Raw genomic sequence first — 27,346 nt, 5'->3', positions numbered from 1 at the left:
CCAAAGGCCGCGCCATCCATGTCCCACCCACAATGGATCAGTATCCAGGGTCACTGACAATTCAGGCTGAATGGAGGCTAAGATTTCTAGTCCCCCGACCCCCACCCCTGCCAACCAGCAAAGCCTCAGGCAGTTCTTTCTGCTGTCCCCCCATATGCCACTCCAACTCTGGCCTGGATTTCCACGCCCAGAAGTTTCAAGATACCATAGTTATCAGTACTTTTTTTTTTTTTTTAATTTTAAAACAGTGAAAAGAAAAATAAATATCTTTGAAGAATAAAAGTACAAGGGTGGGGTGAGGTCGTGGGCTGGAGACTTGGGGGGGGGTGGTGTCCTGGCTTCGGTGATCTTGCTTGGGGGTCTTGCTCCTCCCCGGCCAGCCCCTTTCCAGCCCCGCTGGGAGGTCTGGGGGCTCCGGCCAGCCCGCGGCTCCCAGGCCGGGCGCTGCGTCAGCGGAACCGCGCAGGGATTAGACCCCTGGCGCCTGGAGTCCCGTCGGGCGGACGGGCGGGCGGGGCGGGGGGCTGCCGCCCCACGAGGAGGGCTCTTCCCGGTGTCGTGCCCGCGGCCTCAGTGGTGTCCCATGTCCTCCATTCCCACGCGGCCCCAGACGCCCAGCACGAAGCTCTCGATGTCGCACTCGTTGGCGCCGCGCACGATGCGAAAGTGGCCCCTCTCGCCCCAGGCCGGGCCCCACGAGTTGGCCGCCGTCTGGGAACGCAGAGGGGGCCGTGAGGAGGGGAATCGCGGTGGGGGAGAAGGGCAGGAGGGCCGGGGGAAGGTCACAGCGGCCGCAGGGCGCGCGGTGCCGGGACTCACCCAGTACTTGATGGTCCTCCCGTCGGGCAGCGTCTCCTCGCCCCACCTGCCGGGCAGAGCCAGAGCCACAAGCGCGCTGATTCACCTACTTTCAGGAGCTCCCGCCCCCTGCGGCCTTCCCTAGTCAGGCCCCTGTTGCCTTTGGTGACTTGGCGCCCCTCAGGACTTGGGCAGGTCTCTGTCCCTCTCTGCCCAAGCCCCACCAGGCTTCCCAGGTGGCGCCAGTGGTAAAGAATCCCTGGGTGGGGAAGACCCCGGGGAGAAGGGGATGGCTACCCACTCCAGTATTCTTGCCTGGAGAATCTCAGGGACAGAGGAACCTGGTGGGCTACCGTCCATAGGGTTGCAAAGAGTCGGACAAAACTGAAGCGTCTTAGCACCGCCGGCCACTGTCTCTCTCTGCACCTCCCTCAGTCTCCACATCTCTAGGTCCCCCGTGGGGCACAAAGGGACATCTGGGGGGGTTAGCAGAAAAGCCTACACCTTCCAAAGACCCACATGGCAGGGAGGGCACACCTCTGCCTGCCCTCCATCCTTACCTGGCTGGTTGAGGGGGGTGAACAAAGTACATTTTATCAGTTGGACTATTGAAATCAATGACTCTAGCATCTCCTGTTACATCAGTGGGGGAAACTGAGGGCTGGAGGTACAAGTCAGTGAGTCAGGCAAAGCTGGGACAGGCGCTGAGCTGGGGAGAGGTAGAGCAACTCTTGAATCCTTGTCTGTATTTGATTTGGAGTGATTTTTCCTGGTGTGTAAGGAAGGAACTGTTCTAGAACACTTTGAAAAGCCCCTAACTCTTGGTGTGCCCCGAGGCAAGTACCTCCTCTTTCTGAGTCCCAGTTTCTTCCTCTTTGAAATGGAGCTTTGCAGACAGGTGGTAAGGATTCACGGCAGGTTTAGAGCCCCCAGGGCTGCCCACCAAGCCCCTTACCCTGTGATCTTGACCGAATGGGTCCCATGCCGGCGGTATCGCTCCGGCCTCCCGAGGCTCACTGGTGTGTGGCTGTAGATACCGCTCTTATATAGGAAGAAGTCCTCATGCACCTCCATGAGGGCTGTGGGCAGAGGTCAGAGGAGGTGGCTCAGCCCATCAGCACAGGCAGTGATGCCCGAGGCTGGAGATACATGCCCAGGTCCCAGAGCCTCTCATACCCAGGCTCTAAGTGCCCCCTCCAGGTGCTGCTCCTGAGGAGAGGACTCCTGGCCCCAGTGGACTTGCTGCTCAGGGCGACAGGGACCACCTGCGCCGCGGTGCCCGGTCTCAAGCAGGCACAAGCTTCGGGCATCACGGGGCAGGGTGAGGGGCATTTACCTTGGACAGGACCATTCTCCATCAGCTCCTTCATGATCTCCTTCTCCTGGAGGGTGAGGGGGTGGGGGGGAGAGGATCCGTCAGGCGTGAGGCTCCAGCCTTTGGTCAGGCTTCCAGCTCTCTCCTGCCTGTGCCCCTCACTCGAGTGCAGACTTACGTTGGAGCCGAGGCGGTAGGCAGGAGTGACCTGGTAGATGTCATTGGCATGGACATAGCTATTGGGGCAGCGCGCGGTGGCCTGGCGTTTGCCCCGCCCCATGGCCCGACTGTGCATCATGCAGGGGGGTGCGGGGACAGCCTCGTCCCGCCCGTGGCCGGAGACCGGGTAGCAGTGGTCAGACACAACCCTGCGGGGCAGCGGGAGGGAGCGGGGACAGAGTGAGCACGGGGCAGCCTGGCCCAGGCCCTTCCCGCAGGCTTCTGCTTCTTGAGACCCCTGCCTTATGCCCTCTTCCTGTCCGTGCCCCCTGCTGCTCACCCTCGACGGCGCAGGAACCACCAGGCGCCATCCAGTCGCCCTCCACGGCAACCCTGCTGGTTGTGCGTGTCACAAGACAGCAGGTTCTGGGGCGACAGGACGGGTGTCATGTGCCCCAGAGAATGGATTGAGACTCGGTCGGATGCCACAGCTGGTAAGGGAGGTAGAGGGGCTGTCAGGGGGCTCAGGCCTTGGCCCTCCTCTCCCACCTGGCCAGCCCCTGCCCTTGAACCTACCTGCCGTGGAGAAGGCCCAGGAGCCTGCACAATTGCCCTGGTCTAGAGGGTCGTGGATCAGGTTGGGCCACTTCTCAGAGGCCTCGAAGGTTCTGGGCAGCACCTCCCCTGGACCCAGCACTGTCTGCAAGGCAAAGGCCACTCTTGTCTGTCTCCTGCCTCTGCCCCAGCCTGCCCGTCCGGGGCCCTAGGCATGGGAGGTGTCCCAAGTGTCCAGAGCCTTCGGCAATTTGATCTTGAGCCCGGCAAGACGTGAGAGATTTGATCTGAGAGATTCCAGCAACCTCCACCTTGGCCCAGAGGGAGACCCAGGCACCATTTAGCGCCTCCTAGTGTCAGGTGGGGGGTGACTAGTCCTGTTTACAGGTGAGGCAGCTGAAGCTAGGAACAGGGAAGTGACCGGGCGGCTTTCTATTCCGGTTTCTTTCCTTCTCTGCACCTTCTGATCCACTTACATCCTTCTTTCCACCAGGACCTTGGGATTCGGGCCCCAAAGGGCAGGGGAGGAAAGAAGCAGTAAGGTCCCGTGACTGGGCAGGCTGCCAAAGCAAACAGCAGGAGGCAGAAAATAGCCAGAGGCCCCAGGGAATAAGGGCAGGGGCAGGGTCTGGTCACCCCAGCCTTGAGCTGAACTCCCTCTGCAGGGCGGGCCTCTCCAGCCAGACACCAGCCCCTTCTTGCCTGCCACTGACGGACAGAGCCTTCGGCAAGTGGCCAGCCCTGTCCCACTGAAGCTCCCCTTTCTCACCCTTGGAACTGTCCTGGGTCTGGTTCCCATTCCTACCTCTAGAGGGTCCCACTAGTGGGAAGGGAGAAACCCCCTCCTCCCTTGAGGTTCTGCTGAGATGGCATTTGTTTCCGAGAATTGCTGCTCTCTGGCCAAAACTGAGGGAGTGCCTGTCCCTTCCTTCCCAAAATACCAAGGTGACCTCCTGGCCCTTTGGGGCCCTGACCCCGCCATACTGGGACCAATGACATTTTTTCCCAAGATGGGGAGGCTCGGGAAGCCAGGGAGGGTGAGATGCTGGGACCACAAAACTCCGAATCTGAGCACCAGTTCTTGCAGTGCAGTCTATCGAGTTATAGGCAGAAACTTAAGGCCTAGAAAAGGAGAATCACTTGCCCGCAACACACAGCCTATCGGTGGGAGACAGGCCTAGGCCCTTGGAGAAACAGGGCACAAGGTGCCATGATCCCTGGGGTCATAGGCCAAAGGGAGATGGCAGGACTGTAGGCAGGGGTGAACTTACATGAATCTCATTCATGTTGGTGACGGAGGAAGATGGGCGGACAGTGCCTAGGCGGTAGCGAATGCCCTCATCCAGGGTCATGCCCCAAAAGGCACTGTGGTTTCCAGCCCGCCAGCTGAAAGAGAGGGGATGGAGGTCACAGACCTGCCAAGGCTGGGGGTCCTGGAGGAATGTGCATGTGAGTGGGAGAGACGCCTACTGGCTGAGTGTACACATGAATAAGATCTGAGTGTGGGTGCCCCTGACAGGACACGCCTCTCGGGCAGAAAGTACATCTGTATGTGCATGCACGTGCATGTGTGCCCATTTCGGGCCTCTCACCCATAGTTGCCTTGGTTGATGGCCTTGATCATGTCTTTGTCCACCAGGCATGGTTCCTGGTCACACTCCCACTGCTCTTTCTCATGGCAGGTACTGGAAAAACAGGAGGGAAGGAAGAAGTGAGGTAGGGCTGGGCATCCATGGAAGGGAGGAGGCCTTGGAGGTCAACATGTGGGCCTGAAATTCCACATCCGCAGTTACGAGAGGACCCCCCAGGTGATCCCATGCAGCCTGGTAGCTTTAAATGTCAATTTCAAGTTCATGATTCTCAAGTTTACATCTGCGTCGCAGGTCTCTTCCTGAACTCCAGATTCTAGGATCTTGACTGCTACACAGCCTCACCTCCGGGGTGTCTACAGGTTACACTCCTCACATCTCAAACAGAACTCCTGCTCTCCCCTACTCCCAGGCCTGCGCTTGCCACAGTCCTCAAAAACAGCCACTCCATCCTTCCTGGAGCGCAGGCCAAAAGCCTGGGAGGCACCCTTGACTCTTTCTCTCACGTGCTGACCTGATTCATTGGCAGATCTGTTGACTTTACCTTAAAAACACATCCAGAATCCAAACCGCGTCTCATTCTTTCCTGCAACCACCATGGTCCAATCACCTTTCACCTGGATTAGGCTGCAGCCTCCTCACTGTTCTCCGCTATTCAGCCCTGGGCCCCACTCCTTCAGTATATTTTTAACACAGCCACCACAGTGATCCTGTTAAACCCAAATCATATCATGCCATTCCCCTGCCTAAAACTCGTCATTGGCTTCACATGACAGAATAAGAGCCAAACAAGTCCTTTCATGCCAACAAGGCCCTGCACGATTTGTCCTCTCTCTGGCCCCCTCCTCTAAGACCTGGTTCCTAAGGCCCCAACCAGGCTGGTCCCCTGACCGTTGACATGAGTTGTGCTCCTGCCCCTGGGCCTTTGAGCTCTTCTTCCTAGGAGGAAGCATCCTCATGGCTCCCTCTGACTTCTTCCAAGTCCTTATTCAAATGTCACCTTCTCAGGGCAGCTTGCCCTGAACACCCTATCTCAGCATCCTCCACCCTTCCTACCCTGCTTCCCTGTTTTATTTTCTCCTCAGCCTGTCATCACTATCTGACGTATTATATCTTTAGCTATTTATATTGTTTCTACCTATTTCCTCATAGGATCTAATGTCCTCGAGGGCGGGTATTGTTTGATATCATCAGTGCCCCAAAACAAACTCTAACACGTAGTAGGGACCTAACAAATATTTGTTGAATGAATGAATGAATGAACGGGGCAATATAGTGAAATGATTAAGACCATGGATTCCGAATTGAATTAAGGGTTCTGATTTTAGCTGACTAGTGACCTTTCTATTGTTTGCCGTTTAGTTGCTGCATCGTATCCGACTCTTTTGTAATCCCATACATTGTAGCCCAGAGCTTCCCTGGTGGCTCAGGGGTAGAAAATATCCCCCTGCAATGTGGGAGACATGGGTTCAATCGCCGGGTTGGGAAGATCCCCTGGAGGAGGACATGGTAACCCGCTGCAGTACTCTTGCCTGGAGAATCCCATGGACAGAGGAGCCTGGTGGGCTATAGTCTATAGGGTGGCACAGAGTCGGAGATGACTGAAGCAGCTACGCAGCAGCAGACTGTAATCCATCAGGCTCCTCTATCCATGGGATTTCCAGGTAAGAATACTGGAGTGGGTTGCCATTTCTTTCTCTAGGGGATCTTCCCGACCCAGGGATTGAACCTGCATCTTCTGCATTGGCAGGCAGATTTTTTACCACTGAGTCATCAGGGAAGCCCGTGTGACCTTAGGTAAGTTATTTAAAACTCTCCCTCAATGTCATCTGTAAAATGAGGATAATAATAGTACCAACTTCCAGGGATTAAAAGGCAAACTTGCAAAGTATTCAGCCCAAGGCCTGATCCATGTTATGTGCTCAGAAATTGTCACCTCCTATTATTGTTCTCAGTACAGGAACCCCGACTCCCCGCCCCCTTGAGTTTCGGACTCAGATCCAACTGGCCTTCTGACATCTCCCCTGGGTATGTGAATGGCATCTCAAAACGGCTAAACTATCTCCCCCAAACCTGTTCCTCCCCCTAACATCCTCAACTCAGACAACAGCACTTTATCTACTGGGCTGTTCAAGCCAGAACTCCGTGTGGTCCATGACGTCTCCGCCGTTACTCACCCCAGCCCCCACCGCCCACATCATGTTGAAGATTACTTTCTGCCACATACCTCCCCTATTAGCAGACCCAGCATCGTGAAAGACTCAGAATCCGCTTGCCTCCTACCCCTCCACCACCATCACCCTACTCTGGTCCCTGAACCATGGCAGTGGCTTCCTTACCAGGCTCTCCAGCACTTTAAAATTCCCTTCCCCCAGGACACACATCCCACTCTTAAAGCCAATGAGCGCTATGAACAACACACATCAGTTTGTGTCCTCCCTAAGTGGCTTCCCACGGCACTTAGAACAAAGTGCAACATCCTAGGCACAGCTTAGGAGACCCAGGGGACGTGGCCTGCACCTCCCCAGGCGTCACTCCCCATTTCACAGCTCCAGCTGCAATGAGCTTGGTCCCACCTCCTGGCCTTTCCACCAGCCATCACCCCCCTTGTTCCCTCCTCCTGGGCCTGGGCCACTCATGCTCTCATCTCCCTGGTATCTGCATAAATGTCCCTTCCTGAGTGGCCTTCCCTCGCCCCCATCCCACTCAGAACTAGGATCCCCTGTAGACCTCTGTCCCCCCATCACACCTGGAATAGGTTGTAATGACAGGTTTATTATTTTTGTCACCATTAGAGGCTCCTGTGCAGGGACAAGAACTGTCTGCTGCATACTGGCTGCATCTCCTTGACCCAGCACCACGCTGGGCACATAGTAGGTCTCTAATAGGTGTCAACTGAACAGCTGAATTCTGTGAATTCTACAGTGCTTTTCCAAGCTCATAACTCTGCTATGACAAGATGCTGAACTTCATCCTTCTGAGCCTGCCCGAGGCTCCCGCCTCCAATGTTGCCTTTTAAGGAGCCTCAAGGGGACAAGACCCAGTATGGCTGGGCTCTCCAGCCCCAGGAGCTGTGGGCATGTTCAGGGAGGCTCTTGTCCTTCCCCTCCCCCTCTGGCTCTCAAAGCATCCCTGGAGGGCTCCCAGCGTCTGGGAGGCCCCCAGACACTGCCCTACACCCTCCCTCAGGTGTCAAGTGCAGGGAACACCGCCAGAGCTAGACTGGGAGGGAAGTGGCTTGGTCAGTCCCTTCCTGCCGCCTCCCTCTTTTCCCGCCTCCCTCTTTTCCCCCAGGGCTGTCCGAGCAGGTCTAGGCAGAGCTGGTGGCAGCAGGTCCCAGCATTCCAAAGGGGGCCTGGGTGGCCAGGCCCGAGGGAAGGGACAGAAAGTTAACCCCTTCATGTCCATCCTATCAGTACCAGCAGAATCATGCAGGTGTGCTCCATCTTTTGAAACACACACAGGTCACACACATTCAAAGCATGCACACGTGAGTGCACATGCATTCTCACCCTGACACATGCTGAAATGCATAAATCCTCACTCTCACTGTGACCCAGGCACCCCTCACACCAGTGAGGCAATGGAAACCACTTATACATCATGCATTCCTAAAAGTTTCCTCCCCCCAGAGGCCCTCTTAGTCCCAGAGCAGGGGGTGGAGTGGGTGCAGGGCCTCCTGCTCTAAGTCTTAGGGTCCCCCTTATTTTCATTAAAGCACTCAAGGCTTCCCCTCTCGCATCTTGGGCCTTCGATTAGAGTAGTGGTGTACCCCAACCCCTTCATCCTCTTGCTGGGAAGTGTGGGGAGGGGTGGGGGAGGGAGGAGGGGCCACATTCCAGGGAAGGCCCTGCTACACTCTGGCTGGCTGCCAGTTCAGCCATCCCTGACCCTCATCCGGTCCAGGTCAGCGGATGCTGCAGTCAGAGGTTTCCTTCCTGGCGCCCCCTTCTTGGACTCTCCCGTGACAGCGAGAAAGGCTGGGAGGGGAAGTAGCCCCGTCCCAGGCAGGAGGAGCTGCACCTGAAGCCAGGCATCCAGGGTTGACTACTCCTGGGCACTGCTGTTGGAATGCTGGTGTAGAAGCTGACATGGTCCAGGTAAAAATTCCCATTTTACAGATGAGGAAACTGAGGCCTTGCGCCCAGCAAATAAGTGACAGGGATAGGATGTGAAACAAATCTGTTGCCACAAAACCCACCAGGCAAGCCCCCTCCAAGTCCCAAATACTCACCAACGGTTACAGTTGTCCCAGTAGGTTCCCAAGACTGGATAGATGCGACCCTTGTGCATACATCCTGGTGGGAGGAAAGACAGGAAGAGAAGTGAAACCGAGACCAGGGACGATGGGCTGAGATGGCCAGATCCTCAGAGGTCTGGTGTTCTGAATCCTCTCAGACACACACACCAGCCCTCACTGAAAGCAAAGCCAAGCTATAACTTAAGACATCTCCTGAGAGTCACATATCAACTTCCCACTACTTGGAAGTTCTTCACTGACTCTAACCCAAATCCCTCTTGCTTCACTTGGATGCCAGCCACAACATTCCTTAGATCCTAGGCCAGTTAAATGAGCTGGGGTTTGGAGATGGGGAGTGGGACGAATATGGGAAAGCCAAAGCTCAAAGAAGGCACATGACTCCCTTGAGATAACAGGTATGCAGTCAACTCCCTTGACAACCCAGGTATGCAGTCTCACACCTGCAACCCTGTGGAATAATGGGAAGGAAGTCAAGTGATTCTGCTCTTGGATTGGGATGGGAGGATGATGGTAAGGGTTGAAGGTAGGAACAGACTTGACCCACCTCCCAGGTGTGACCAGCCATTTCAGGGATAAGGAATCCTGAGCAAAAGCAGAGGAACTGCTAAAATGACGCTGACCAACGCTTGTGTGCTTTATCAGTCTGAGAGTGAGTCAGCAGGTGGGGCCAGCACCTTCTCAGCCCGGAATACGGAGACAGGAAGGACTGGGAGAAAGGGCAGGTGGCTGCCCTTCTCCTGGGCCAAATGAACATCCCACTGACCAAGGCGCTTTTTCAATCTTACTGGAGAGATTCAAGTTAGACCAGAGTGAGTACTTCGCAGAAGTAGAGAGGGGCGGGGTCTCCTTCCAGATGCTAGGAAGCCTCGCCTGGAAACATCAATGCATCAGCCTTGCTCCTGAGCCTTGCTGAGTTTTGGGCTTGACAACGCGACCCACCCCTGGCCGTCTGGTGCCCACCTTGGATGGGGGGGAAGGGGGGTGGCACGCCGAGGCAGAAATCCCAGAAGTCAGGGCAGCAGTCGGAGACGGTGCGGTTGCAGAAGAGGTCACAGTAACAGGTCACACCCAGGTAGGGCAGGGCGCAGTCATCCACGCGGCCGCGGCAGCAGAGGTCCTGCTCCTGGCAGTACCGGCCCCCCGCGTCCCGGATGCCACGCTGGTGCAGAGCCGGTGCTAGCTCCCGGCGCCTACGACCCCGCCGGGCGCCCACGCCCAACTCGCCGGCCAGCAGCAGCAACAGCAGAAGCAGCAGCCCCAGTGGACGGCGCCACATGGTGCCTCCTGAGCCCAGGGAGGGCAGAGGTCAGGGGTCAGAAGTGGCGGGCAGCAGAGATTCCCTGGCACCCCCGGGGACTGCTCTCCCCTGCTTCCTGGGGCTGCGAGTCTGCGAGGATCCAACAGGGACCCTGACTCCTGCGTCCTCTGGCAGGACCGGGGCAAGGAGCCACAGTCTAGGTGCCCTGGCTTACAGGGCGGGGAGGGGGCTTGGGCAAGAAGTGGAGCCCCTCTCTGACCTGCCAGGGCACCCTCAGGGAATGGGAGGTGGGGACGCCGGCATTCTTGCTGCCCACCCCCCAAGGCCACACCCAGGCCTCGAACCCCAAGTCTCCTTCCGTCCTGGATCCCTGCCCAGCCTCGGCCCTTGATGGGGGTCCCTGACTTCGTGCCCTCACGTGTCCCTCGCGCTGTGCCCCCTCTGCCCGCTCCTACTCTCCCTCTCTGCCACCTGTCTCGGCCCCTCCGCCTGCCCGTCCTCCTCTCAGCTCCTTCTGTCTACAACTCTCTCTCCCCCTCCGAGCCGGGGAGAGGCCCTACCTGGTGAGGGGTGTGGGCTGAGCCCCGCTGCCTCTCTCGCCTCCGCCTCCCCGCTCCCCGCGACCGCCGCGGGACACTCAAAGTCAAATGAGGAAAGCGGGGCGGGATCGCTTTTTGTACCGCCCCGCAGGGCGCGCCGCCCCGGCCGGCGGAGGAAGGGAGGGGCCCCGGCGGGTTCGCACCTGGAATCGCCCCGCCGTGACTCCTGAGGCCGGGACTTGGGCAAAGGGATCGTGAGCACGCGACTGACCTTGCTGGGTCTCCCGTGGAAGCCGTTCCCTTAGGGGGCCAACTCCAACCGAGGCAGAAACGCTTAGTGGTCTGCTGACCCTGGGAAGGACTGCCCGGTGGGCTTCGCGGTGGGGCCGAGGGGCTTGTGCCGACAAAGGAAGATTAGGGGCAGCGGAGTTCCGAGTTTGGGACCTAAGTTAGAGGAATGATGCGGAGAGTGTGGGCGGCAAAAATGACTAAGCACCCCTGCGACCCCTCAGTAATAAATCCAGTCTTGCGCACCCCTCTTCACTGGGCACCGCCCCCCTCCTCCTAAGCCTTGGAGCTGCCCCAAGCCGTCTCGGTTTCCAGGAATGAGTGGAATCTGGAGGAGGATAGTTTAGGACCCTGCAGATGCCTTGGGAGACTCATCCTCCCCGGGGGGATTTCGGGGAGGATGGAGTGGGTGTGGTTTGGGGGGGCTGCCTCCCTGCCTTAAGACCCCTCTCCGGGTCTGCCCTCCCCATCAACCCAGGCATCTCACCAAACACTGCCCCTTCTATCAAATCCACCCCCCGGGTAGGGTGGGGGTGATCCTGCTCGGCACCTGCGCCCCTCCAGGGTCCCAAGGCAAGAGCCCTGCCAGCTGGCACCCCCTGCAGAGGCTCCCCCCTTCCTGCCCCAGGCTTAAACCCTTCCTTTGCCCAGGCTGGCCTGGGCCCCAAACAATGGGGCTTCTGTCCCGCTGGGCCCGCCATCACCTTTTACCTCCCCATTGCGCAATGCCCTGTCTTCCGAAGGCTGGGCCCCGGGCCAGAGGACTCTTCACAGCGGGAGGATGAAAGAGACTCCACCTGAACAGACCACCCCCCATTCTGGGCCTGAGCGTCGCAGTCACCCCTGGATGGAAAATGCTAGCACTGGGAATTCCCTTTGCCCTTGCTCTGACCTCCCTGCCGCCCTCCTCCAGACTTGGGGCATCTCAGCTGGCTGGCCCCGGGGGAGGGGAGGGACCCGGACAACGGGCATCTGTGATTGAGTTGACTGAGTTACCCCCTGTCAGGGAGTACTGGGCAGGGAGTCAAGAAGGGAATCCTGCCCTGAGTCGGGGTGTGGGGGTTGGAGGAGTAAGGTCCTAGAGCCCCAGCAATGGTGCAAACACTCACAGGAGCTGGCCATCTGCTCCTTGCAGGGACCCAGGAGGACAGAACCAGATGAGACCCTTGAGGCTCAGAACAGACTTGCCCGAGGTCACACAGCCAAAAGGCAGGCTCCCTACCTGCCAACACTCCACTCCCTTCCCCCAGCCATCCTTAGTCACCCGCTTCAGGCCTCAACACCCTCCCTGTAGGGAAGTCCCTTTCTATGTCTAACCTCCATTTGTCTTACTGCAAAGCGGGCCCTTCGTACTGGGAAGGAGATGCAGGCTGCCTCCAGGAGAGCTCGTGCCCAGAGAATCCACTTTCATGAATCCACTTCAGTGTGGTTCTAGGGCTGAGGGCTGGACCAGGGGCATCTGGCCTGTCATTTGCCCCAGATCACCCCCTGCAGGCCCTCCATGCGAGTCCCTGTCACGTGCGTATCTGGGTTTGAGAGGTGTTTCTGTTGGAGTGTGTCTGAGTCTGCTTGTATCTCTGTTACCTATCTGTCATGTACCTGCATGTCTGGATGTGTGGTCACGGGTCTGTCCGTGTGTCAGTGTACTGTTTGCTTGTATCTGTGTGCTGGTTGTCTTGTGTGTCGGTGTGTATAGCTGTGTGACTGTCCCCGTCTGTGTCTGCCTGTCTACGAGGTGTCTGTGTATCTGGGTAGGTGTCTGTTTGTGTCTGTTCAGGAGTTTTAGCTGTCTGCCTGTTCTTGCCTGCCTGTCTGCCCATGCACAGGAGACAGGAACGCAGAGCGAGGAAAGAGAACGGAGCCAAGAGCATGGCTGCGAGGTCCCTCGTCATCAGTGAGCTTGGCACTGAGCCTGCCCCAGTGGAATCTTGTGACTCATTTGGTTCCTTGGCCAGGGAGGAGAGGAAAAGGGCAGGGCTCGGGGGAGGGGCTGGAACCCCACTTTCCTTTTCCGAAGCTCCTCTCCTTCCTGGTGACTTGCTCTCTGCCTTTATTCTTGTCCAAGGGCCTAGGGCAGAGCAACAGGTGAGGAGATGGCCGCAAGCTTTGCCCTCTGAGCCCTTTGGCCTCCCAGGAGGCAGGTGGCCTGGGGCTCCACAGTGATTCTGTCCTTCCTCACTTGTCACCCTGGCAGACCCTGCCCCTCTCGGGGCCTTGGTTTCCCATCTATACCTTGATACTCCCTAGATACTCTTAGATGCTCTTTTCTTTCTACAAAGGGTATGTATGTGTATGTGTGTGTGTGTGCATGCTCACTCCTGTCCCACTCTTTTGTGACCCCATAAAACTGAAGCCCACAGGCTCCTCTGTCCATGAGGCCAGAATACTGGAGTGGGTTGCCATTTCCTACTCCAACCCAGGGATCAAACCTACATCTCTTGTGCCTCCTGCATTGGCAGGCAGATTCTTTACCACTACGCCACCCGGGAAGCCCTTCTGCAAAGGGAGGTGGGGCTAAAAAGAGGTAGTGACCCACCTAAGGTCACACAGAACAGAGGCCCGGGCCTCCTCTCTTCTCCCCGGAATCCGGCACTATCTCCTCCCTTTTCCAGTTCCCCAGCTGCTCAGGGTGCTCAGTAGGGGCCATTCTCTGGAGGTTGAGCGGGGCCTCCTGGGAAGACAATGACCCATTGTGCTCTGCTCAACCCAGGTCTGTGGCTGAGGACCCACTACTTGAGGCCTGGGAGCTCAGATGTATGGATCCCAAATGGCACCGCATCTCGGGCTGGGAGGTCCCTTGGGAACCCCTGTGGTCAGCTGGGCAGGCCCAGAGCTTGGAGCAGTGTCTGAGATTCAGGGCAGGCCTAATATGGTCCATGCTGGGTCTTGTCATGAGCATGCTGGGCTTCTTGAGGCCTGCTGGAGCATTGCTCACAGGACTGTGTGGCAGAAGGCGGTGCTGTCATGGCATGCTGAAGCTTGTGGGAGATAAGATTCAGGGCCACACGGAAGTGTGTTGTACCAAGCAGAGGAGGGTGTTCCTGTTTGATGTTCTCATTCATTCCACAAATGTTTGTTGAGTATCTACTATGTGCCAGGCTCTGTGCTAGATGCTGAGTGTTCAGGGTTGAGCCAAATGTTCTACTCTTGCAAAGTCTCCAAGCTAATGGGAAAAGAGACAAACAAGCAAACAAACTATATATATATATTCATTCTACCATGTGAAAGTCTATGAAACTGTGCCCATGACATGATACCTCGAGTGTTGTGATTATTGAGAGTGTCAGAAAGGAGGTGGCATTTGATCTGAGACTGAAGGATGAGCAGGAGGCAGGGAGTCCTGGAACCCAGGGTAGGGTGTCCCAGGAAGCCGGACCACCATGAGCAGCAGCCCTGAACTCGGCACAAATGAGTCTGCTTGAGACACAGAAGGAAGCCCAGAGTGGCCGTGCTATAGTGAAGACCGGGGCAGAGGAACAAGATGAAGCTGGGAGGTGGTGTGCACGGCCCATCACCCAGGCCCCTCAGGCTGAAGTAGGGAGCTTAAATTGTCTTCTGAGCACTAAAGAGATCTTAAGTGGCAGTGAAATAATCTGATTCACACGTGCAAAACGCCACTCCGCCTGCTCTTTAGAGAACAAGATAAGAGTGGAGTCAGGGGGTGCCAAGGAGGAGGCGATGGTGTGGCCCAGGCTAGAGATGCTAAGGCTTGAATGAGCCTGGGGGCCATGGAGATCCTGAGAAGAGGACGTGTTGGAGACCTCTTCTGGAGGTGGGAGTGACTGAACTTGCTGGAGGGTCAAATGAGATGGGTGAGAGAGGAGGAATTGAGGAGGACTTCTGAGTTCCTAGCCTGGTGGGCGGTTTCTCTCCTGTTCCGGTCCTGGGAGTCTGGGCAGCCTGGGGGACGGCTTGGACCTATAGAGACAGCGTGAGCTAGGCTGGTTTCCAGCTCAGACTGGAAAAGTGGGAGGAAGACAGAGTCCTAGGACTCTCCTCAGCAGAAGTTGGGCAGAGAAGGAGAGAGAGTGCAGTAGAATGAGCAGAAGCTGTCAGGAGGAAGAGGAGGGCCAAGGTGAGGAAGCCGGGGGCAGAGGGTGTTTCAAGACCTAGGAGGGGAAGTCCCCCGTGAAGGCTGAGTAAGCTGAGGACAGACATGTCCACAGCAAGGACGTCAGGGCAACCTTGATGGAGCAATCTCAGTGAAAGCCGATTGGCAGGAGTGGAACAGCAAATAGGAGCAAATGAACCGAAGAGAACAACCACTGGCAACTTTTTAGAATGTTTTAGTGCAAAGGGAAGTCGAGAAATGGGGCTTTGGCTGGAAGAAAATAGGGAGGGTGAAGGGAGAGTTCTGCCCAAATATGGAGACTATAATAGCGTGTCTCTGTGCTGATGGCAAGGAATTGGGGAGGAACTGGTGTTCCAGAGAGAGGGGATTACCCAGGATCAAAGTCCTTGCTAAAGTAAGAGAGAGGACACCCGGAGCCCAAGGGGACAGAACTTTGATAGGAGCAGGGACAGTCGTCTGAGAGGCAGAAGAAGAGGAGGTGGATTTACAGTCAGCCATGCGAAGCCAAGGGACCCTCCTCTGATGGTTTGTCAGTGGGGTGCAAGCACGTTGCAGCCAAAGCAAGACTAGAAAAGAGTCTGGGGCGATTAAGGATTAGATGTGAAATCGTTCTCACATCAAGCCCACTAGAGACGCAGAGGAGGATTTCCGGCAGTGCGGAGTGATCATTCGAAGCTGCTGACCGTGAATTTGTAGTTATTCCGGCCGGCCAGTCTGTCAGCTGGTGTGTGTGCTGCCATACACAGCGTGTGCCAAACGTGGGCCTTTTCCCAGGTGATCCTGTTAAATCAACTGGCAGATGGGAAAATCAAGACTCAGAAAGCCTTTCTGGCTTGCCCAAGGTCACACAGCTGGTAGGGGCAGAGCAGAACCTTGAGCCCAATCCCTGAAGCCTCTGCAGAGGCCAAAATGGTCCAAGGATTAAGCTGACTCTCACATCCGGTGGTGTTCATAGTCATCACTTGTGGGTGCGAGTGGGGAAATGCAGAAAAGAGAAACACAGCTTTCTCTTTGCTGTGATATTTCTGTGAATTGGTGCTTGGGGTCAGCGGAGTACAAAGGACCCTGAGTGCTGCTTCCTGTGGAGTGAGGACACCATTTCGTCACCTCTCTAAATGACTAGCTTCTTTCATCTCTGGGCCAGGAGTGCAGAGATATTTGGGGCTAACTGCTCCCCCTCATCGGCTAATCATCTGCCCTGCTTCAATTCAGCATTACTTTCACTAAAGAGAGCTCCCTGGGGAACAGTAAACTTGGTGTTATCACCAGCAAACATCTTAGAAAGCAGGTTCTGTCTTCCGGTGCCTATTTACGGAAACATTCCCACACCTTGCTTAGTGTTTCCAGGAATTCCTGATCTTCCCAGTCAGGAAGAGCAACAAAAGAGTCTTGAAAAGTACAAGAGGTTCTTCCCTGGCTGCAAGCACATTGAATATTTCTACCTTTTAATTCCTCAGCAGAAAGTAATAAAATCCTAAAGGCTGGGTTGAAAACCAATCTGATAGAGTCCCTCTTAAGAGCTAGGTTCTCAGGGGGAAATACTGTGATGTGACCCTAGTGGTTGTAATGGGTTGAATGGAGCCCCCCACCCACAAAAATATGCCCAGATCCTAAACCCTGAAACCTGTGGCTGGAAACTTACCTGGAAAAAGTCTTTTCAGATAAATTTAAGATCTTGAGATAGATAATCCTGAATGTCTAGAGGGGTTGGGGTGTGCTAAATCCACTGACAATCTCCTTATAAGAAACACACAGAGGAAGAGGAGGAATTAATGTGACCATGGATGCAGAGGTTGGAGCGATGGGGCCACAAGTCAAGAGACACCCGGAGCCCCCAGAAGCTCGGTTCAGTTCAGTCTCTTGGTCATGTCTGACTCTTTGTGACCCCCTGACTGCAGCACACCAAGCTTCCCTGTCCATCACCAACTCCCGGAGCTTGCTCACACTCATGCCCATTGAGTCGATGACACCATTCAACCACCTCATCTTCTGTCGTCCCCTTCTCCTCCCGCCTTCAATCTTTCCCAGCATCAGGGTCTTTTCCAATGAGTCAGTTCTTTGAATCAGGTGGCCAAAGTACTGGAGTTTCAGCTTCAGCATCAGTCCTTCCAATGAATATTCAGGACTGATTTCCTTTAGGATGGCCTGGTTTGATCTTCTTGCAGTCCAAGGGACTCTCAAGAGTCTTCTCCAACACCACAGTTCAAAAGCATCCAGAAGCTGGAGGAGGCAAGAAGCATATTCTCCCCTTGAGCCTCCAGAGAGAGACTGGCTCAGCCAACACCTTGATTTTGAACTTCTGGCCTCCAGACTGAGAAATTACATTTCTGTTTTAAGCAGTCAAATCTGAGGCAGTTTGTGCCAGCAGCCTTAGGAAACTAATGCAGTGGTCTAGGCTCTGTGAGGCCTGAGATGGTGTGTCAATCTGAACGTGCCAAATTCAGAGCTGTTTGCAGATGGAGCCAGCACCAAGCAGCTTGTGTTGGCAAAAGCAGAACAAACTGGCTCAGACGGCATCGACGTTTATCAAGAAATGGCTCAAACACTCATCGGCAGTGATAGAGCGTAACGTCAAGGTTCAGAGCACAGACTAGGCGGCCAGATGGAGTAGGGTCAAGCCCTGGCTCCGCCTCTCAGGGAGCAGGTTTCTGAAGTTCTTTTGCCTCAATTTGAAATGAGGACACTGGGGACTTTCCTGGTGAACCAGTGGTTACGAATTCCCCTTCAATGCAGGGGACAGGAGTCTGATCCCTGGTTTGGGAACGTGCCTCGGGGCAACTAAGCCCACACACCGCAACTAGAGAGCCTGGGTGCTACAACTAGAGAAAAAGCTGCAGGCGGCAACGAAGACCCAGTGCAGCAAAAATAAAAATAAATCAGCAAATGTGTCCTAAAAAAAGAAAGAAGAACACTAATAACAGTCCCCACCTAAGGAGTAGTTGTGAGAATTATGACTTAATGTAAAGCCCTTTTAATCAACCGTGCTGACATATCACAAGTGCGAGATGAGTGTCTGCTATTATCACGATAACCCAAATCAAAACAGCCACAGATGAGCTCAGAACAGACAAATAGGTGCAAACATGCTTATGCCGATGTAAAGTGAGTCAAACCAGCTAAAACTAGCTGAAACTACCATAAACCTGCTCAAACCTCTTGGGTCAACCCATAGGAAAACTAGATGAAAGGAGTCAAACAGGATTAGAGTGGTCTGAAATCTGCACACGTGTTTGCACACATGAGGTCTCTTCTCTGCACCAGCTTGGACGGTGACAAACAGCCCCACACGAGAGTGATGCTCAGGCAGAGATTATGGACGTAAGTCAACATCTAAGAGAGACCAAGACATAATTCCCTGTCGGAAATGTGACCAACATGTGCTGAAAGAAACACTCACATGACTTCTCATAGGCCAAGTCTCAGATGTTAGGAACCAACCTCGTGTTACTTAGACAAAAGACCGGATAGCTTGCCCCCGGATCCCTAGGGAAACTCAGGGACAAGAAGTATAGTCAGAGTCCTCGGGGATCTAGAAGGTTGTCAGAACCCAAGGCCACTCTCTCCCTGGCTCAGGAAGGGGAGGTGACTCCCTCAAGGCCTAGTGAGCTGCAGGATGAGGGAGGGAGACCCTGGGGAGGAAGAGAATTTCAGGTGAGAGATCAAAAATTCAAGGCCTTTGTGGGTCCTCACTCCGTGGTCACAGGGGCCTTCACTGGCTCCGTGCCACCCCAGGGGTGCTCTTTGCAGGGCGTGTTTGTCACTGTGTCTCCTGCTGGAGGGGGCAGATGCTGGGGAGGGGCTGGGCAGACTCCTGGATGGGGGTCAGGGGAGCTGGAGCCTTGAAACTCAAGGCTGAGTGAGCAGCAGCCCTTCTGTAGTAACAAGGAGAGGAGATAAGGAGAGATCCCCGAGGAGTCTCCATGGGATGGCATGGCTGCTTGGACACAGATGGGCTTGGGTGGAGAGAGCTCAAGGGTGCGGGTGGGAGTCAGAGGCCTTCGGTTCCAGTCCTGGTTCTGCCTCTGACATGCTCTGTGACCTTGAACAAGTCGCCACTCTATCTGAACCTCACTAACCCATATCTGAAATGAGGGAGAACCCTTCATCGTGACTGAAGTCCCTAAACTCATGCAAAAGAGAGAGAGGACGCATTCAGTCCAAACTTCCCACTTGCAACTGAAGATGTGGAGAGTAGCCAGAGGGAGGAATTGAGTCACAGTCACACAGTGAGTGAGCAGTTCCACTTACTATGTGCTCGATAAAGTCCTTCTGCAAGGAATGCCGTTTCCAGGCAACACAACTGCCAAGAGCATCTTCTAAGGGGCGGGAGGGCGGGGTGGAGGGTGGGGGTCACTTGACATGGATCACCTTATGTAATCGTCCAACAGCTCTCTGAGGTATAATCATCCCCATTTTACAGATGGGAAAACTGAATCCCAGAGACATGACTTGCTCAGACACAGCTATTTGAATCCCTGTCTCTAGTTTCCCTGGAGCAGAAGGGAGAATGAGGACCATATGTCAGAGGTCAAGGGTATCGTGGAGGACATGCCCCAGAATCAACTTTTGGGGGCAAAGCAAGGGAGCAGGCTCAGGCCCACAAAGTAACACCCTATTGACTCATTTTATTTATTTATTTATTTGGCCACACTGTGCAGCTTGTGGGATCTTAATACCCCAACCAGGGACTGAGCCTGGGCCCTTGGCAGTGAGAGTGTAGAGTTCTAACCACTGGACTTCCAGGTAATTCCCTCACTGGCTCGTTTTAAAACAATTAGTTTTATTTGACTTTTCACTGATACATCCTCATGGTTCCAAAAATGTGTATAAAAAGCATATCATAAAAAGTCTCACTTGGGGACTTCCCTAGTGGTCCAATGGTTAGTATTCCACACTTCCAACGTGAGGTGGGCAACAGTTTGATCCCTGGTTGGGGAGCTAAGATCCCACATGCTGCTCAGTGCAGCCAAATAGAAATAAATAAATAACTTTAAAAAATGTTCTATCACTAAAAAAAAGTCTCACTTGGACACGTGTGCCTCATTTGCCCTGCTATGATTCCTTGTCCCCACCCCTACAGGTCACCACTTTTTATTAGTATCTGAGGTTTTCTTGCAGAGTTACTTTGCTGGGCTACGCTAAGTCACTTCAGTCGTGTCCGACTCTGCAACCCTGTGGAACAGAGCCGGCCAGGTTCCTCTGTGCATGGGATTCTCCAGGCAAGAATACTGGAGGGGGTTGCCATTTCCTACTCCAGCAGAGTTAATTTATGCACCTACAAAAAGGAATATATGTTCATAACACCCTTTTGACGTAAAACATAACAAACTACATATGCTGGCTTGTGTCTTTTCCCACTAGTCACACATCTTAGAGATTTCAATCAACCAATAGAGCTTCCCTGTTCTTTTTATCACTGCCTGATACTCTACTGTGGATTGAAATAATCCATTTAATCAATTTGAGTCCTTTCTAATTTCTCTCTCTTTTTTGGTATTACGATAATGCTGCAATAAATTGTCATGTACATACTTTGTTCAATATATGTACAAGTATATGTGCAGAATTAATTCCCAGCAGTGGATGGCTGGGTTGAAGTTACTGTATTCACTTTCTGTGGCCGCATACCAAAGTACCACAAGCTCAGCAGCTTAAAATAACACCCTGAGATTCTGTAGGTCAGTCCTGCATGGTGTAGCTGGGTTTCCTGCTCAGGATGGAGTTAAGGTGTTGGCAAGTGTCTGGCTCTCACTTGGAGCCTCGGGGGCAGATCTGCTTCCACGCTCACTCCTGTCTTTGGCAGAACCTGCTTCCTTTCTTCTCTAGTTTCTTGCCGCCAAACAGCGGAGGGCGCTCCTCAGCTCCTAGAGGACACCTACATACTCTGCCACGTGGCTTTCTCCAAATGGCACAGTGTGTCCTTCTCATGCTTCAAATCTTGGACTTCTCCTTCTGAGACCAGCTGGAGAAAACTTTCTGCATTTAACAGGTTCAGCTGATCAAGTCCAGCCCCCTAGGAAGAAAGTTCTGCCAATGACAGGAGTGAGCAAGGAAGTTGATTTGCCCCCTGAAGCTCCAAATGAGAACTAAGCCTTACCAATACCTTGATTCCATCCTGAGCCCCCTCCACTGACTTGGGACCTTACTTACGTCTGCAAAATCTCTTTTAAAAAAATCTATATTTATTTATTTTAAAGAGTTTTTAAAATGTGGACCATGTTTTTAAAAGTCTTTATTGAATTTGCTACAATATTGCTTCTGTTTTATGTTTTGGTTTTTTGGTAATCAGGCATGTGGGATCTTGGCTCTCTGACCAGGGATCGAACCCACCCCTCTGCACGGGAAGGCAAAGGCTTAACCGCTGGATGGCCAGGAAAGTCCCTGCAAAATCTCTTTTGCCATATAAAGGAACATTATCATTGGGTCCACATTTTCATCATATTTACAGATTCTGCCCATATGCAAAGGATCACACAAAGTTCAAGCTCAAAAGGATCACCTTAGAATCCAGTCTAACACCAGGGTATTTGCAAAATTGGATTGATAATGCCATCTTGTCCCCCACGGGATGGACCCTCCCCCAGCAATGATGTGTGTGCCTTCTTTTCCACAGTGTCACCTAAACAATGATATCAAACTTCGGGATTTCTGCCAATCTGATGGGTGAAAGTGGAATCTCAGTGTATTTTTAATCTCTGGTAGTCTTCGCATGAACAAGGTTGAGGATTTCTTCAAAAGCTTAAAAGTCATTTACGTTTCTTACTTGCTAATGGCTTCTGGTTTTACGTCATAAAAAGGTCTTTCAAACTCCAAAGTTAATAAAAAACCCTTCTATGTTTTCTTCTGCTGTTTTTCTGGTTTCATAATGTATCCACTGATTCATGGAACTGGAAGCTTTTCTTGTCATTTTCTCAGTGGTGCGCACCAAGCTGGATCCTGAAAGGCTTGGAGTCTGGGGTAGAGACTTGAGCTGCCAGTGGAGCCCTCTAGGTGCTGGGCTCCGATCCCCTTCAGCTCTGCCAGAAGTCTCAGCCAGCAGACCCTCCACCTTCCTCCCTCCAGCGCTCCTGTGTCCTGGACTGGCACAGGCGGCCTAGAGTTGAGGCGGCTCCTGCCCTGTCTCAGAAGTGAGATGAGCACATGGACAGACCAGGATTCAAGATATAGAACCAAGGCTGTGAGCACAGAGGAGGGAGAGGGGGATTCTGGTGGGAGTGTTTAGGAGGCTCCAGGGAAGAGTTGGCATCTGAGCTGAGCATTAAAACTGAGCAGAAATGGCAGCATTGGGGGAAGGAGAACAGCAGGAGCCAAAACAGGGAGGTGGAAAAATCAGCCTGAAATCTAGCCTGGAGAGAAGGAGTTAGTGAACCATGGAGTCCTCCAGGGTAGAGGCAGGGGATGACTTATCTCCATGCACCAGCCAGAGTTTGTCAAATGAAATGAAACAGAAGGGACACGGGGCTTGATATCCCAGGCAAAATCATTTTCCCTTTTGACAGTGAGAAGCAAAGACCTCCAAGAAGAAACCCTTGGCCATGATGTCATCTCAGAACCTGAGTGCTCTCTGCACACAACTGCCCCCTTGTGGCTGATCTGGGAACTCTCCGTGACTAGCCTCAGGTGTCAGATCTAAGCTGAGCCAAATCATTAACTGAGGGTGGAGAGGCGGCTGAGTGGGTCTCAGAGGATTGAAAAACTATAGGATTCTGTTCTGAGTCCAGTAGGCTCTCAGAGACCATCTGGTCTGACTTCTTCATTACATACAGAGAAACCAAGTATCCAAGAGAGTACTACCAGGTCGCGGGTGGAGAGATTACCAGACCTGGTATGTCTGCAGGCTGGCCCCACTTCTAACTGGTTGTAAGTCCCAGGAAAGTGGCCCTACCCCGCTGGCCCACAGTTTCCATCTGTCAAATGGAGTCGAGCCTGGCAGAATTCCCTTTTCTGGTCATGTCAGGCTAAGTCACTCAGATCAACTCTCCCCTTGGAGACAACGAAAAATGCTGGTAAATTAGTGTAACCAGAGGGTTTACAGAGTTACCAGAAAAAACACTGAAGGGAAAACAAAAACTTTGAGAGATGAACCAAACAGGAAAGTCTTTTTTCCCAATTCGGGCCAGTTTGGACTGTTGTTTTGCTGACTTTCTTGGGCCAGGGGCACAAATAAAGTTAGAGTACATAGTGAAAGACCATATAGAAAACCTCCCCACAACAAGCTGGGAATCCCCAAAGCCACACTCCCAGAAGGAAGCCAGCCCTCGTGTGGACTTGCAGCCCCAGTTTATATCTGTTGGATGATCTGTCACCTCAAGTCTTGAACGTAGATTGAGGTATCCCCAGATGTGATTCCAGCCCTCGGAAAAAGCAAGTGAAGATCTTCTTTGGAGGGAGGGTTGGTTAAATCTAGACTTGAAGAAATGTGTAGATTATAACCTCTAGGATAAACTGTAAAATAATAAAAACAGTACAATTTCCAAGTCAGTTTAGGGAGGTGGAAGTCCCCTCTGGGTGCAAGTCTACTAACCAAATACCTATGCATATTAACATCAGACAGAGTGTGGGCTTTAAGGCAAGAAGTACTATTAAGATACAACTCAATATAAAAAAAAAAAAAAAAAGAACAACCCAATCCAAAAAAATGGGCAGAAGATATAAACAGACATTTCTCTAAAGAAGACATACAGGTGGCTAACAGGAACATGAAAAGATGCCCAACATCGCTAATTATTAGAGAAATGCAAATCAAAACTACAATGAGGTATCACTTCACATCAGTCAGAATGGCTTTCATCAAAAAGTCTACAAATAATGGGCTTCCCTGGTGGCTCAGTTGTGAAGAGTATGCCTTCCAATGCAGGAGACACAGGTTCAATCCCTGGTCCAGGGGGATCCCACATGTCACAGAGCAACTAAGCCCTTGTTCCACAACTACTGAGCCTGTGCTCTAGAGCCCAGGAACCACAACTACAGAAGCCCACAAGACCTAGATCCCATGCTCCGCAACAAGAGAGGCCATCACAATGAGCTGCCCACGTACCACAGCTAGAGAGTAGCCCTCGCTCACCACAACTAGAGAAAAGCCGCTGCAGCAACAAAGACCCAGCACAGCCAACAATTAATAAATAAGTAAATAAAATTATTTTTAAAATCTATAAATAATGCTAGAGAGGGTGTGGAGAAAAAGGAACTCTCCTCCACTACTGATGGGAATGTAGATTGGTACAGCCATTATGGAAAACAGTATGGAAGTTCCTTAAAAAACTGAAAATAGAATTGCCATGCAAGTGACAGTGAAAGTTGCCCAGTTGTGTTCAACAGTCCATGGAATTCTCCAGGCCAGAATACTGGAGTGGGTAGCCTTTCCCTTCTCCAGTAGATCTTCCCAACCCAGGGATCAAACCCAGGTCTCCCACATTGCAGGCAGTGTCTTTACCAGCTGAGTCACAAGGGAAGCTCAAGAATACTGGAGTGGGTAGCCTATCCGTTCTCTAGTGGATCTTCCCGACCCAGGAATCAAACTGAGATCTCCCACATTGCTGGTGGATTCTTTACCAGCTGAGCCACAAGGGAAGCCCAAGAGTTGCCATATGATCCTGCAATTCCACTCCTGGGCATATATCCAGAGAAAACTATAATTTGAAAAGACACATTCATCCTAATGTTCATTACAGTACTACTTAGAATAGCCAAGACATGGAGGCGACCAAAATGCTTATTGACAGATGAATGAATAAAGAAGATGTGGTACCTATATACAATGGAATATTACTCAGCCATAAAAAAGGATGAAATAATGCTATTTGCAGCAACACAGATGGACCTGGAGATTATCATATTAAGTGAAGTACGCCAGACAGAGAAAGACAAATATCATATGATATCACTTATTCATGGAACTTATTTATAAAACAGAAATAGACCTACTGACATAGAGATGAAATGCCGGGGTCTAGCCTCGGCAGGATCCAGGGGATACCCTCAGGATGAATGGCGTCGGCGAGAGAGGGAGAGAAGACACGTGAGACCAGCCTTGATAGGGCCAAGTCTGCGAGGGGGAGAGAGAGAGGAAGAGAGAGAGAATGACCAGACGGGGGTGTTTGCAGGGTCTGGCAGAGTCTGGCAATGCTTTATTTTTACCGTAGCTTTTATACCCTAAATTAGTACGTTTCTAAGGGGAAGATAGTTTAACATTACATCAGCTTGTTCTTCACGAAACCATGGTGTTCTCTGCATACTTCTTTGTTTATGAGGGTCTTGTACATTATCTTCTGGCCTTGGGGCCTATTAACATTTTATGAAAGTCAGGTGAATGTAAACCTATTTTCTGTTTCTCTGGTGACCTTAACTGAAAGGTAGCAGTCTCATAGGGCAACAGTACAGAGTAGAAGTATAACCTTGTTAACATAAAAATTAATCCTTCTGCAGAAGTTGTCAGCTGCATTTATCTAAGAAGTTTACCCCAGACTGACTCTGCGACTTTGGTGAGGCAGCCTCTGCCTAGCACTCCTGGCTGACAATTAACAACCATCTCATTGTTACCACACTAGGACTAAGCTCTTATTTCTCTAAATCTTCAACTATATTAACAATGGTTTCTATAACACAACTTTAGCACCTTAAAAGCAAAAACACAGCAAGCAAATGTTAACCCAATAGCTACGTTTAGAATAATTTTTCTTATGTTTTCTAATAGGACTCCTTCACCCCTCAAAAATGCTCCATGTCTATTAGGGCTTTTATATAATCAGGTTCTTTATGCTATTTTATGATTAGGATATTATAAGCAATCATGCATATTAGTACCAAGGGCATAAATGCATTTGGCTAACAAACTACAAGCAAAGGAGTTTAAATTAAAACATTCCTTTCACCCTGGATAATCTCATAAAATACCACCACCTGGGAAACTTATTGATTAAAGTTATAAATTGATTCTTATTTGGGAAGAGATCGGGGAAGGCCTTCTGTCTGTGTCACAGAAATTAGGGAGTAGTCCATTGAGGCAGATAGATATCATCTTTAAGGTGAGCGCCAGGGGCAGCTTTTCGAAATCCCTGAAAACCTGATCTGCCTTGCCTGTCAGGCTTTCTCCTCGTGACCTTGTCATGGGTGGGATCTCGTGAGCGGGCCTTTTCGAAACCCCTGAAAACCTGATCCGCCTTGCCCCTGAAAACCTGATCCGCCTTGCCCGTCAGGTTTTCTCCCTCATGACCTTGTCATGGGTAGGGTCTCGTGTGTTGGCTCCCAGCAATGAAATAGACATGGGTTCGATCGTTGGGTTGGGAAGATCCCCTGGAGTAGGAAATGGCAACCTACTCTAGTATTCTTGCCTGGAAAATTCCATGGACAGAGGAGCTACAGTCCATGGGGTTGCAAAGAGTCAGACACAGATGAGGAACTGAGCTTGCTTGCACTATTATACTGCATATAAAATAGATAACCTGTAAGGGTCTAGTGTACAGCACAGGGAACTATACTCAATACTTTTGATAACCTATAAGGGAAAAGAATCTGAAAGAAGAACATATCTGTATATAAAAGAATATGTCTGAATCACTGTGCTATACACCTGAAACTGACACAACATTGTAAATCATCTGTACTTCAACAACAACAAAAAAGAAATACTATTAGGGATAGAGAATACCACTGTACAAATAATAAATAATAATAATAGAGAATACCACTGTACAAATAATAAATAATAATAATATAGAGAATACCACTATACAAATAATAAATAATAATAATATAGAGAATACCACTGTACAAATAATAAATAATAATAATATAGAGAATACCACTGTGCAAATAATAAATAATAAATTGAATAGGCATTCCACAAAAGAGGAAAACAAAACAATTGATAATATGAAAAAGTGCTCAGTCTTACAGATAATTTTTAAAATGCAAATTAAGACCACAATAAGATGCTACTAACACACTTATTGTATTGGGATAATTTACAATTTGGACAATATCATCTATTGGAGATTACTAGATATACAGAGGCAGGAAAACATGACTGGTTGTCAAGAGAAAAAATAGAAAATAGTGTCAGAACCACAATGGTCCATATACCAGTGTTAATAAACAAAAACTTTAAAACAGCTTTGATAATATGCTAAATAACATGAATAAAAAAAGATTGACAAAGTGGATATAAAATAGAGATTGCTAATAGAGAAGTAGAATGCATTTTTTAAAAATAAATATTCTAAAACAGATTTACAACACCTGAAATTAAGAATTTATTTGATACATTTAACAACAACAACAAAAGGATAAAAGACAAGTTTAGCAAACTTGAAGACAATTCAATAGAAAACATCCAATCTGAAACAGAGAAAAAAGAAAAAAGCAAGAACACAACATAACAAATTCTAACATTTGTAGAATTAGAATCCCAGAACAGAAAAAAAGAGATTTGGGACAGAAGTAATATTTGAAGATTACTTCAAATGACTTATTATCTTTCCAAAACTGTTGAAAGACATCAACCCACAAATTCA

General features: G+C 51.4%; 1 protein-coding gene across 3 annotated transcripts; it reads right to left on the bottom strand.

Annotated features, from left to right (window-relative positions):
- Positions 1-231: 231 nt before the first annotated feature.
- On the bottom strand, positions 232-10,885 carry TINAGL1 (tubulointerstitial nephritis antigen like 1). 3 transcript variants are annotated; one of them, XM_065930276.1, is made up of 12 exons: positions 10,746-10,885; positions 9,638-9,961; positions 8,651-8,714; positions 4,420-4,512; positions 4,099-4,213; positions 2,849-2,972; positions 2,613-2,763; positions 2,292-2,481; positions 2,135-2,180; positions 1,754-1,877; positions 820-865; positions 232-711 (listed from the first exon to the last, which is right to left on the bottom strand). In XM_065930276.1, the coding sequence occupies exons 2-12, from the start codon at positions 9,951-9,953 to the stop codon at positions 571-573; spliced, it is 1,410 nt and encodes a 469-aa protein (XP_065786348.1). In that variant the 5' UTR covers positions 9,954-9,961; positions 10,746-10,885; the 3' UTR covers positions 232-570. The 3 variants fall into 3 exon arrangements, with proteins under 3 accessions (XP_065786348.1, XP_065786346.1, XP_065786347.1); XM_065930274.1 differs by lacking the exon at positions 10,746-10,885 and adding an exon at positions 10,496-10,616 and having other exon boundaries at positions 233-711; XM_065930275.1 differs by lacking the exons at positions 9,638-9,961; positions 10,746-10,885 and adding an exon at positions 10,496-10,560 and having other exon boundaries at positions 233-711.
- Positions 10,886-27,346: the final 16,461 nt, after the last annotated feature.

This window comes from Muntiacus reevesi, chromosome 3 (genome assembly GCF_963930625.1).
Source record: "Muntiacus reevesi chromosome 3, mMunRee1.1, whole genome shotgun sequence".
NCBI lineage: Eukaryota > Metazoa > Chordata > Mammalia > Artiodactyla > Cervidae > Muntiacus > Muntiacus reevesi.
This window is presented reverse-complemented; position numbering and strand designations above follow the sequence as displayed.